Source organism: Trematomus bernacchii, unplaced genomic scaffold (genome assembly GCF_902827165.1).
Source record: "Trematomus bernacchii unplaced genomic scaffold, fTreBer1.1, whole genome shotgun sequence".
Lineage (NCBI taxonomy): Eukaryota > Metazoa > Chordata > Actinopteri > Perciformes > Nototheniidae > Trematomus > Trematomus bernacchii.
The window spans coordinates 4,425,986-4,439,668 of record NW_022987708.1 but is presented as its reverse complement, the minus strand read 5'-3'; the positions used below and the strand labels follow the sequence as shown (position 1 = coordinate 4,439,668).

At 40.8% G+C, this 13,683-nt stretch overlaps 1 protein-coding gene across 1 annotated transcript in view; it reads left to right on the top strand.

Moving 5' to 3' along the window:
• The first annotated feature begins 3,318 nt into the window (after nucleotides 1-3,318).
• Nucleotides 3,319-13,683, top strand: part of btbd8 (BTB domain containing 8) — a 32,569-nt gene continuing 22,204 nt past the window's right edge. The window contains exons 1-3 of the mRNA XM_034140759.1: nucleotides 3,319-3,465; nucleotides 4,338-4,456; nucleotides 11,279-11,458. Coding sequence (XP_033996650.1) covers nucleotides 4,353-4,456; nucleotides 11,279-11,458 — 284 coding nt within the window. The 5' untranslated portion in view covers nucleotides 3,319-3,465; nucleotides 4,338-4,352. The remainder of the gene's footprint in view (nucleotides 3,466-4,337; nucleotides 4,457-11,278; nucleotides 11,459-13,683) is intronic.

Below are 13,683 nucleotides of genomic sequence, written 5' to 3'. Positions count from 1 at the left end.
GTGTGTTTGAAGCTGTGCGCTGGGCTTCATGATGCCTCCAGGTTATACACAGAAGAGATGAAGAACACCAGAAATAGTATTGTATGTGCTGTTAAATATAGCACAGAGCTGAGTAATACAGCAGTTGACGTTGGTTATTTTGGGTTTCCTCTGTAGTACAAACATTTGATATATTTTTAGATCCCTTCCTGACATTGTTGATGTAATGAAATGTTAATGTGAAATTACACTGAGATGTCTATTTATCAGTCTTACATAAACAAGTTTCAGTGCTGTTGTCAGGCGATACATAATGTCAGTTTAAAGACAGCAAAAAACAAAAAATAACTTGCCATTATACACTTTAGTCCTTTTAAGTGGCTTATTGTTCATTATTTATAATACTTCAATCCATTATTTCTCAAACGTATTGGTTTCAATGTAATTCTTAAAATTATGCCTTATTAGAAAGTTATTTTATAATTGCACCAAATGGCTCTGCAGTAGATCTTACTCTGCAACCACGCTGGACATTTGCTGTGTTTGTTTCTCTAATGCTGATTCAAACATTTACAGTTGCATTTCCACTGACAGCAACGATGCAGGAGAGGTCGATGACATCAACAACAGTCAGGGACAAGCTCTTTCGCTGCCTTCAAGGGCAGTGGGAAATATTATGTCTGGCACACATTTTTCAGGTCAGTATTTTTATGGACTATATTTTTTGTTTTTTAATAATCATTGCATGGATTGAAATGTTATTGATAAGCAATATTAGTGTTGTTTTTTTTACTTGTGATTTTGCATTATTTACATTTTTGATTTTGTTGTAGACTTGTAGTTGTAGATTGTGGTCTGTATTTTTTATAGAGTGCCGAAGTCCCTCCCTTTCCGGGGGACCTCCATGGGACCTTATTTCGGTAAAAGTATGTATTGAAGTCAATGGCGAGAGAAAGATTATCTTTCAATCCCGTTTGAATTGTGCCACGAATTACAATTACAAAGAAATAAAAATGTGTCGTAAAACTGTGAAGTAACAAACTTTGTGTGAAACCGGTCAATGAACTACATCTCCCGTCTGGCACCAACACCAAGACGGCCGTCACGTTGGCACATTTCACTTCTTTCTTTCAGAATGAGGCGAAAAGTATTAAACGAGGTGAAAATCACTCCAAGTCTGGGCATGTTGAGAGCTGTACATACACACAAGGGGAGTTAGTCGGTTCCGTAAGAGCCAGCATGCAGGACCGGGATTCTGGGATTTGTAGTCTTTCTAGTTGCGTATTTTTCATAGTCTTATATTTCAACAGTTTTACGACAAACTGTGACTTTTTTGACATGGAAATTATTTTTTAAGATTGACAAACATCATATGTGTAATTCGTGGCACAATTCAAACGGGATCGAAAGATAAGTTTTCTCTCTCCATTGACTTCAATACATACTTTTTCCGAAATAAGGTCCCATGCAGGTCCCCGGAAGGGGAGGGACTTCGCCTCTCTATAGATAAGAGTAACACCTACGTCACTTCCGGGCGAAAATTACGGCCCCGCCCACTTTTGGATGGCGGTCAATACAAATTCTGAAGTTCTTGCCAATCCGATCAGAAATGTAAGAAAACCTTGGATTTTTGGATCTTCAAAGAGCCCGATTACGATGGCCAGTCAGGCAAACAGTTACATTAAATAATTTGAAATCGACGATGGGGCTCGATATATGGTTAAATTAAAATCAGTAGGCGAGGCCGTAATTTCGCCAGCTGTTACGGACCGTCCACACAGCAGCGTTAAAAAATCTTGAAACGCTTCTGCCCATTCACTTTGAATGGGGTGACGTCACTTTCCCTCACTTTTCGCCAAACTGCATTGTGGGCAGGCGAGCGGAGATTTTCAGGATTTTCAGGATTCAAAGTTGAACAATGTTCAACTTTTGAGGCTGAGGTGGAAGCGTCAGCCAATCAAATCCCGTGTACGCAAATCTGACAGTTCAAGCTCTAGCCAATCAAACGGCGTGTATGCTGGGAGAGACATACCGCAGGTCATTTCCTCATATTCCAAAAAATGGAGGAGAAATTAGCGGTAGGGAATCACCCAGTGCTTTATGACCAGTCCCTATTTACCTACCGGGATATAAACCGGAGGAGCCAGGCATGGAGGGAGGTGGCAGAGACAGTGGTATGTTTTCGCCTGTTTGGGGAGTTTATATCCAGTTTACTTCAAACTTTTTTGCTTCGTATGTCGGGGGCGGGAGATTCATGTGATTGGTTGTTGGTGCCTTGCTCGCAAAAAATCCCCAAGCTTCAGATACGCCCACCTCCAAAAAATTTTTAACGCTGCTGTGTGGACGGTCCGTTACTCTCATGAGCGAGGTGGAAAATAATTGTTTTATCATGCCAAAAAGCTTCTGTGTCGTTTATTGCACCTCAAACATTAAAACAAATCCAGAGCTACGTTTTTCTGTACTTCCTCTAAGAAAAAAGGACAGTAAAAGAAGAGCTCTGTGGCTTCAGGCTTGATCGCCATTCAAATGACAGCGTTGGTTTCCCCCAAAAGTGGGGGATTACATAGATGTTACTCTCATCTATGGACATTGATCGCCTACTGCTATATTTAACCATATATCGAGCCTGATCTTCGATTTCCAATGATTTAATGTAATTGTCTGGATGCTCCAGAGCCACTATTTCAAGGATGCTACGTCATCAAGTCCCGCCGAAGGACTGTTCCAATGTCCAGACTCCTTGGAATTCTACCGAGCCCGGCGTCCTTCGTAGCGAGAAATTTCGAGGCTGCACATGTGTATCCTCCGCGGTCTTAAAATCCCCACAATGCTTTGCGCACGGACCAATTTCCCAAATCTTTGGCGGAAATCGCGCTCCATTTAAGGCGGGGCCTCGCATATGACGCACACCTGTTAGCCTGTTCCACCATTCTTCGTTTTCCGAGGCTAGGAAGGATTCTTGCCTCACTTCTGAAGGAAGTGACTCGGAAGACATGTCCTACCAAGGAAGCGTCCTCGACATTGAGAAACACCCCTTATCTTGTTCCAAAAAATATTCATTACATTCAAATACATTTACATATTTCAAACTTCAAACAATAGGACTACGGGTGGGTTCAGATCTAATTGCTACCCGGATGCAACAATAAAGTGTGAGGCGAGGTCTTACTCTGCGATATGAAAATAAAAACACAAGGGACCAGAAGAGTTTAATTTCAAAGTGTTATTAGAATTTCGAGGTTAGGCACAGAACCTGAAAGCATCATCTGAGGACCATGGATGTATAATACTGAGGACACGGCACCTTCCTTGTTTGCACTGCGCATGTGCCGCAGCTTCCGGGCTGTGACGGCTTGGCCGCTCCCCCGAATTGCGAGCGGTGCTCTGGAGGGCGATGGGTGGGGAGGAGAGCAGCGTGCAGCGGTGATGTCAACAACATCGGTCAGTGGGTCAGCCGACGACACGTTAATGAAGATGCTTGAGCTGGTAACCGAACCTCATACTAATAGACAATTATCTAACTCATTTGTGTCGGTTTATTTTTGTCCCCAGACATTCATGGTTTAAGGAAGATAACTAACGGTAGCCCATGTTAGCTAGCGCGAGCATGCTAGCAATGAGAGGGACATGAGAGTAATGTTATTCGGCTAACAGCACAGGCCGTGTCGGGCAGAGAAACAGCAAGTACACGTGTAAGCATAGATATTTGTGTGGGGTTTAGCCGAGTGTGGTTAAATTATTGAAACAAATGTAAAAAGAAGAGAGAAACTGGTTATAATTGGTGTTATCAGTGGTGTTTTCTCGTAAGGAAGCTGAGTAAAGCCGGTTTTCTGTTCAAAGCTATATTTGTCGATTTTCTAATTACGTTAAGGTTGAATAATATCCTTGGACACGGTGAATTTGTTTTGGGTTGTCGAGGTCATCTCTACCCTTTTTAATAGATGTTCTTCATATTGACAAGCAGCAGCACCTCTATGGGTTACAGTGCTGGTAAATGTGAGTGTGTGTGGTGAGTGAAGGTGTTGCAGACTGACAGAGAGCATGTCAGGTGAAGCTGGCATCATATGATTGAAACAGTATTAAAGCATTACATTGCATTTTATTTGGCTTGTGGGATTCAAGCGATATGCTACTGTATCTCTTTTTTCAAAGACCTGTCTCACTTGGCCAAATATATTCTTACGTTTCTTTCCCAGCATGCAACTGGGGTTTTATGTAGCCCAATTACTTTTAATAGTATTAGTTCTTATACAATGTTTTTGACTTTTTTTTTAGCTCATTGAATGTACGCCTGTGGCATGAAATGTCCTGTATAAATGAACTGACCGGCTAAAATCTCTGTCTTGCCTATGTCTCAGAGAACCTGATGAATCATGATCACCACAGAGGCTGCCAGGGAGTTCCAGGCCAAAGAGCGCAAACACAAAGAGCAGCTGAAAAGATGTTTATCAGCTGCATTATCTGCAGACCTTGACAGGTAAGACATGTGACAGTATGCACTGAACGGGGTGTAATCTTGGATCAATGGCAAATGTCAATAACAAAAAGCTTGCCACGCCTGCAACTTATTTTAAAGGCTCGTCAATAGTAGGGTCAGGAAAAGGGATCAATGCTGCTGTCATTTAAAACAAGTGTGTAAAACAATAGTTTTACAAACAAATCTCAACTCAAAGACCACATTTAAAGGGGCAGTTCAGCAATTGTATTCATTAACTTCAACTAACTTGTCAAAGAGAGAAGTACTCAGTTGTTAAAACTGTTTTAATGTATCCTCTTTGGCCCAAGAGGAGCTTATAAAGTTAGAAAAATAACCTTGGTGATGACATGGGGTTAATCTTACTTTACTTGACAAAACATTCTTAAAGAAATAAAGGAAGGAAACTTACATTGCAAACTGGAGGTATGGGCTTTGAACAATTTAAATCATAATTTAGGGGCAGGATAGTCTAGATTAGTCTGAGGTCTATAGTCAAGTGTTTAAACATGCATGCAAATTAGTCGCTTTTCGGCGCCTCCCGCTTTTCTAACACTGATTTGGGTGACTTGTGTAATTCGTGGAGAACCGAAGAGTTTTCGTTTTGGGGGGGGGGGGGTCCGACTCACAGACTGACGGACAACTTCTCACTTCAAAAATGTTTTAAATGACCATTTCTACTGATCATAATACCATTGTTGAGGTCTACTAGAATAGATTTAATGTTAATGTTCCAAAATCACATTGGTTTCTCATACAGCATCTCTGTATAATATGTGTATTCACTCTCTGTCCTAAACGGCTTGTTGGAGCTCCGGTGTTCGAATTACCCATTTGCTTTCGGGGGAGCCCTATTTTTCAGTGCACATCCTGCTACTAAATATGTCACACGCACGCTCTGTTGACTGGCGCAGCAGCGCGGATTCGATCAATCGCTATAAAATCACTCTGCTACTACTACAGACGGTGTCACTACGCCGGCGGCTGTGGCCGTTGTTGAAGCCTCTTCAGGCTCCGCATCGGCAGGCCTCTCCCTCGGTGTGGAGCTGTCAAACCCGACCCTAACGCCGCTTACAGCCGGCCAACTAAAAGTTGTTCAGTTCACGTTGTCAATTTTAGACTCCTTCGCTTCTTTGCTTGTGAATCCAAAAGCTGCGACGCTTGGCTGTTTTCGTTTTGCCATATTTTTTATTACAAAGCCAGAGTTAAAAAAATATCGATATGAACATTTCAAATACCGTTCCGGCATCGCCGCCGTAACCATAGCAACATAAGTAGCGTAAAGAATGCAGCGCCGCCACGTACAGATGGCAACACCCAGAAATATTCACAAATATAAAACAAATATTCAGAAACTGTAATGAACAATAACTATTATTTATTTCAAGAATTGTTATTTACAGAAACTCAACATTTCTAATCTGTGTGACACAAATATGCACGATTGTTTTGGGCTCCCCCTATTTATCTCAAAGTCGGCCTTCAGGGGAGCTCCCTTCCTCTTCGGGGGAGCCAAGCTCCGCCTGGCTCCCCCCCATTTCGAACAGTGACGCCAAACGACCCACGGCGGCGTGCGTTGAAGCTTCTGCCCATTCACTAGCCGCCGCTATTTGTATATAGGGTAACTTGAATGAGCCGGGCGGTGTGTCTTATTTGTTTTAAAAAGGTAGCAACAAAAGCTAGCAATACGACCAACCTTAAACTGCACCTGAAACACACAACCACCCCATTCCGTTTTCCCAGCTGGGAGCAAACACGGCAGCTGGAGATGGAGAGCCCCCACCTTCCTGACAGTTTACAATCAAAGATGCATTTGCCCAACAATGCAAACATGTTGGTGTTCCTTGCTCGAAATCTTTGAAATACAGATTTGGATATGGCCTGTTGAGGCATCTGGGTCTTTGTATGGACAGTGGACTGTACACTTGACTGTTGTTTTAAGGAGTTTTTTTTTGCTTGTGAGACAATGTGTGCTTTTATTTATTTATTTATATATTTATATATATATATATATATGAGAGAGAGAGCTCTGTTTTGCAGCCTGAGTCTATTTAATTGATTGTTTTGGTTGTGTGTGATTTTAATTAATTTGTTATAATTAAATGTATTTGTTTTATTTATTATATATAATTTATATATTTGAATATTATTTCACGTTTCATTTGCAATGTTGAATGTTCAATAAAAAGTTCTATTTGAAAGGATGTACTTGAATTATTATTATATATTATCACTACTGTATGTCAGTGGTCTAAAATGGTCTTACAACGGTGCCGACAATATTATCGTTTATCGCAATAATTTCTGGGAAAATGTATCGTCCAACAAAATTAATTATCGTGACAGACCTAGCCCTTGAGAGGAAAAAGGTTCCCCGCCCCTGCTGTAAATAATAATAAAAGCCCTTCATTTATAACTTAACATCTCTGTCTCCTATTGATCTGAGTATATTATAAAGAATAGCCAGTTAATTGAAGCATTATAGCACAGGCCTTTGTCAGATGGTATATTACGCTGTTTTTTTTCTGCTTCGAATAGTTCTCTCTTTTTTCACCATACGTGTGTTTGCATCCCTGTTTAAAGAGCATGAAACAAAAAGTCAGAATATCCTGGCCTCTGCTAATGCATTCAATTTGACCATCCTTTTTTTGTCTCCTATGAGTCCCCAGTCTTTATGTACAATATTGAATTAACCTTTAACTTCACCTCTAAGTTTACCTTGGAGGAAAGTTTCCTGGAAATTACTTTTACTTTTTAAAATGACCTTTACTTATCTTATTAAGCTTTAAATGTAATAATATTATAATATTGTCCTACTATTTTAGGCATTCATTTGAATTCACACAATGGCTACAGCGTAGCTTTGCAATGAAAATCTTCAGATGAACAAGGACGTAGCTATTTTGCATATTAAATTAAAGCCTTTGAAAATGTAATCTTAAACATACCATAGAAATAAAAGCATAAAAAACTACAACTTATTTTTTTGAAGAAAAGTAAACATCTACTGAGGAAGACCACAAGGTCTGGTTGAAAACTGTTGATGTAAGCTAATAATTGGCCCTTAAGTTAAGGACTACTCTTTCCATGGTCAGGAACCCTTGAGAAAACTATAGAAAGGCCTCAGATAATAAGACTATACATCTTGGTAAGCTGCAAAGTTACAGTAAAGTTCACCCATGAGAAACATGGATCTGTGCAGGTCATTGGGTTTTATCTGATGTGGATGTAGATGTCCTTGTTGCACTAGTGGTTCATCACTTTGGGCACATTTAATCGGACGGTTACAGTTATGGACATAGTTTCATGGTTGAACTTGTACATACCGCACTCTCGGTCTTTAGCTGAAGATTCCTGGGTCACACAGATCAGTCGTTGAGGCGCGAGGAGAGATAAGGATGGTGAAGAAGAAACGCACCGCCTCAGAGTCGGGACTCTGCTGTGTTCGTCTGATAAGGAAAAATAGGCCATCAGATTACTCTTTGAACCTCAGAGATTTTAGAGGTTGGTTAGTTAAGAAGGCCTTACTTGTTCATTACTGTTCATGTATAGAGTAAAAAATCTTCAAAAAAAAAGTTCAGCGTGAGTCCGATTGAACAAGGAATTTACTTGTTTTCAAAAAACTCAACAAAATAAGTTAGTTTTGTAAAAGAAATACAACGTGTAATAAACCGAACAGTTTAAAAAAAAAATAGGAATAGGATGATTAACTAATATAAAACTAAAGAATGAACAGAGGTGGAATGATACGTGGTTCAGTTTCTCTGTCTGTTTTACTACCAATACAGCAAAGGAACTTCAATGTAACATCAACCATTGATTACATATTACCCCAGTAAGACACAATAACATGAACTCAGATTTATCACATTTTGTAATGCGTGCAAAATAATAGAAGGCACATAATGTTCTCTGTTTATTAGAATGTGTATGTAGTCGTAACATTTGGAAAGAGGTTCTTAAGAGGGCGGCAGTGGCTCAGTCTGTAGGGACTTGGCCTGGGGACCGAAGGGGTCTCCGGTTCACGTCCTGATCGGTCAAAAAAAAAAAAAACACGGTGGACTGGTAGCTGGAGAGGTGCAAGTTCACCTCCTGGGCCCTGCTGAGGTCCCCTTGAGCAAGGCACCGAACCCCCAGCTGCTCCCTGGGGCCGGCACCGACCCGCTGCCTCTCCACTCTGAACCTCTCCAAAATGCATGTTTATGTGTTCACCATGTGTGTATTTGTACTGTGGCTCGTAAAACAAAAAATGCATGTTCATGTGTACCTATATACTTGTAGTGTGTGTGTGTGTGTTTATAAAAACAAAGTGAAAGCTGAATTTCCCCTAGGGGGAACAATAAAGGTTAATCTTCTTCTTCTTAAAGAAATTAATGACATTGACAATTGGTAAAACAATAAACATCTCTCCTGCATCGTGCATTTTAGGCATAGATGAATATCCCTCAAAATCGATTAAAACTCATCAAAATCCCCCTCTTCGGTGCTAGACGGTGCATTTTATTAAAGTGGGTGTCAGAAGAATCCCCAAATGTCACACAGTGGATGAGTAGTGTGTTATGGCGCATTTCCACTACAGGGCCTCGCTCGGTATGGCTAGGCCTCGTTAGGCCTTGTTAGGCCCGGCTCACTTTATGCTGCGTTTCCATTATAGTTTAGTAGCTATAGTAACGCAGTGTAGGCGGAGCCGTGACGTCATCTTCAATGCGAAACACAAAACCAACATCAGCCGTTAGCTGTTAGCACTCAAGCTCACAGCTCCTCATATCTGTTCACAAACTAGACAAAAGTTAAACAAGTACAAACCACAGACTGTGTCATGGCGAATACAGTCGCTGGTTTATTTATGTCTGTATAGGCCGTTGTTGTGAGTGTGGACGGTCGGAGCATATACTGCGTTAGCTTAGCCGATCTCCGCATTTTAAAAGGTGTTTCGCCTGCCGTCTGTCTGCAGACTTGTCAAAGCATTAATTCATGTTTTTTACTAACCGGTATCAGTATGTTGTTACTTCGGCATCATTTTGAAACGTGTATTACAATTAAATCACGGTCAAATATGTTAATTTTGTTGTAGTAGCCCCTTGCCAGCGATTCTCTCTCTAGTTTATCATACTCAGCCCAACTCAGCCTGGTTGTTGTCCCGGATAGAACCTCGATTTTATGGGGCAAGAAAAACTGTGAAATAGTACCTGCTAGCCAGAACTACGCCAAGTGGAAACGCAACCAAAAACGGGCCGGGCACGGCACGCTTAAAGCGAGCTCCGCGCTGTAGTGGAAATGCGCCATTAGAGTTCATGCCTCTTGAAGCCCTCAGCTTTTATTTAAAGGGGACCTATCATGCAAAATGCACTTTTTACGTCTTTTATACATGAATATGTGTCCCCGGTGTTCCAGGGAACTCACCAAGTGTCAGAAAACACAACCCTCTCTATTTTCCTCCATACCCAAATCTCTAAAAACTGATCCAGATTTGAACACTTTACTGACGTCAGTAAAGTGGCGCTACGGCTATTAGGCCAACTCTCCACCTATCAGGGGAATGTGGGGTTGGGCCACGGCCGGCCATTGCCGCTCGAAAGCGCTGGAGACGCTGTAGTACATATGCCAGGCCTGTAAGTGGCGCTGTAGTCTGCCACAAAAGCAGCAAAGAAGACTTCCCGCCCATGGTTACCCTTCTGTTTATTCTCCGCTGTGGCTTTTTTTCTCCCTCCCCGAGGCAAGCGTTTGCTCCCGCTGCTTTAATTCAATGCAATCCCTCCCCGTCGAGGCAAGCACTGTAATTCTCTCCGGTTAGTCCACCAGCAGATGACAAACACCCACCTCTCTGCCTCTTCCAAGGAACGAGGGGACCGTGCGGCAGAGTTTCAGTTTCTTTCGCCGGTCAAGATGTCCGTTAAAGTTTAAATCTTCCGGACAAAATTAGAAAAGTGCCGGTCAAAGGTCTTCTTTGTTATTTATTGAGCTTTAAAACAAATGAATAACGACTCTATAGGCCTATAATAATATAATAAAACACGGACGACGGAGATCTTTTTTTCTCCCCCTCTTGACTTGATCAGAGCACGGCTCCCCTCTCCTGCAGGGGGGCGTGGTCAGCTGCAGCTCACAGAATCAGACCCGTAGACAGCAAACAGCACATAGAGCGAAATGAGGCATGGCTAAAATGCATGATCTGTTTGGTATTTTGAAAACAGAAACGTATAAATATACCTTATATTGGTATGGCCCTACAATATATCATTTAAATATAGCATGATAGGTGTCCTTTAAGAGATGAACCGTTTCAGTTTTATAACGTTTGTCCCTTTACCACTTATTTAGGACCTGAGTCCCTACGGACAATAACAGCAGGGCTCTGTGGTCGGGCATGGGGACAATAGAAGTTTTGTTATTGCTTTTGTTATTATTATTCATATTATTTTAATGTCTGTACTATCTGGTAAAAGTTGTAAATACTGGTTTCACCTTTCAAATCTGTCATGTTCTGTTAACCTGTCTTGTATGAATGGAAGAAAAAAAGGTTGACATAATCAAAGTCTTGATTATTGAAAACGTATTGTTTGTTTTTTTATAAATGTGTATTTAAGTTTAATTAGTTAAAATAAACTAAACTCAACTATGTTTGCTTTAAAATGTAATAATATGTTTTACATGTCGCCAACAGGGTTAAAACCAAAGTTTTTCTTGTTTGTGTTTTGTATTACCTTTTTTTTTTAGTCGATAGTTACTCAGACACATTGATGGTGTGCATGTTTTAAATACAGTTAGAACAGGAGCATTTTGATGGTTCTGCGTGTGCTAAAGTGTTGTAAATCCTTTCCCCAGACTGCTGCAGGAGGAGCTGGAGGCGGATGTCTCTCTGTATGCCGGGGCCGGCTCTCTGCAGGCCCACAGAGCCGTCCTGTTGGCCAGAGCTCCTCATGTCCTGCAGGGCCAGGCCCACAAAGATCCCACCAACATCTATCTGTCTGGATATGAGCTGTCCGGGTTAAAAGATTTCCTCAGGTAGGCCAGATTTATAATTACAGCTTCTATTTAAGTCGCTAAGGCCTCTTAAGTTGAGATACCCCTACCCGAGGTAGACCAACCATGTTATTTCAATACTTTAATATATGTCGTTTTTGAAATGGATTGTAATATACAAATATCTTAACTATTTTTCTTGGTTGAGATTTGGAACCTTCCCATAATCGAAAATAGTGAAAATGTAGTCTTCTCCAAGGGGGATCGTGTGTGCCTTATCACAGGTATCTCTGAACATTCTAATAATGATCAGAATGTCACCAAATAAATGTTTACATAGAGGCAACACATACAATAAAGCAATGATTCATCAATACCTATTTCCATCACTGTAATATACACTTTAAAACACGTGAATGATAGAGGGAAACGAAATAGGAAATCCAAATCCAATCACAGAAACAAATATGAGTACCAGAGACTGTTATCTTTCCATACATGTAGGTCTCACCCTCTGCAGTCATAAACCCCTAACAGCTAACCAGTGCAGCCAATCGAGCGGTAGAACCTATGGGTGGAGAAGGCTACTTTTGTATTATTTTTGGTTATGGGAGGTTTCCAAACATCAACCAAAAATAATAATGTTGCAGTAAAATCATTAAAACAGGCATCCATTTAAAAAACTAGACAATAAATCTGGTTTATTTGAGGGGTATCTCAAAAACAAAAACCTTTTTGGGGGGGGTTGTGCCTTTACCAATGTGCCTTTACCAATGTGCTTTCTAGGGGATGTGAGGAGACATCTTTTTTTCTCTTGGTGATACATACTCACAAACTGTCCAGCAGAGGGCGCCAAGCACACCATCTGTAATCTGCAGGATAAGAATCTGCTGCTGTTTGTATGTTTCTTTAAAGGAGCATGCAAATGCTGCAGCTGTTCAATAATAAATTGCACGTCACATTTTAGTTTCAGTGCTGAGACACAAATCCCAAGGTGTTTGAAGGTTTATAATCATTCTAGTGTAGTTATTTCCATCAAGGCTTTGCAGTGTTTTGATCCACTGATGTGAGTCTGGGTTTATAATTAGGGCTAGAAGAAAGAGTCGTCCTTGTTTCGCTACACTACCATGAGGTCTAAAATTAGTTTCAAGCTTTTATAATACATAGTAAAAAAAAAACATCCCTGCATTCAGGTTACCATAAGATGGAGGTTTTTGGCATGCATAGGCATCCTATTAAAAAGATTCAATATTAATGAGTTTAGTCAATCACAAATTAATCAATTAACTAATTTTGCTGCTGGTGTTGACCTTTTTAGCCATTGCCTTCTTGAATTATATTTAAAACTGCCATACCAACCAGAGCAGTTTTAGACGGTTAGTTGGACAAATCAAGCAGTCTAAATGTACTTGTGCTGAAAAACGTTTTGACATTTATCAGTTATCTGGAGAAAGAAAAACGTTATCAACAGTTTCTATGACATGGTCACTGTGGGTTTAATAAAAGTGTGGTGTACAAGAAAGAAGCAAAAATCATTAAGTTAACAAAACGGCATTGTTTCAATGAAATAGTGTGCAACATAAAACAAACATAAAAAATACAAATTAAGGGATAGCAGCACTGCAACTACAAACAAGCTAAAAATAATTAGTGCAGTAGTATGTGTAAGTATGAGTAAGTGTTAAAAAACACATGGAACCAAGTTGTCCAGCAGCAACATTATCAGAGATCCACAGAAACATAAGTATGAGCAGCATGGAGAGGATGATGTTTGTATCTGTTTGTCATGACTAAGGGGATCTGAAACAGGTGCCAGAGCGTAGGGATATAACACGCAGGTAAGATGGTAGGTGCCATCTGTCAAGATAGAATTTTCCCTGTTTACCAGCTGAGGGTTATATAGAACAGGCCGGCTACTCTGCTGGACCATCATCATTGTGCTGTTTGTTATTACTGTTTTAGCTAGTGCAAGCTTGGATTTGATATACAAAGACCATAGGGACTGAAGATAAAACATGTTTCAGGGTAGGATTTGTAGTAGAGGGTCATCAGGGACCTGTCGGCATGAAAGTTGGCAGGTTGCCGGAGACTGTAAAGTGTTTGCACTCATCTACTAGCCTTTTTAAGTCCCTACAGACTGAGCTACTGCAGAACCGGAGGGTCGCTCTTTTAATTCCCAGAACAAAGTATGGAGTGTGGACTGGTACTTTGAGATGTGCTAGTGCTTTAGTCCTGGGTGCTGCCGAAATGCCCTTGAGCAAGGAACC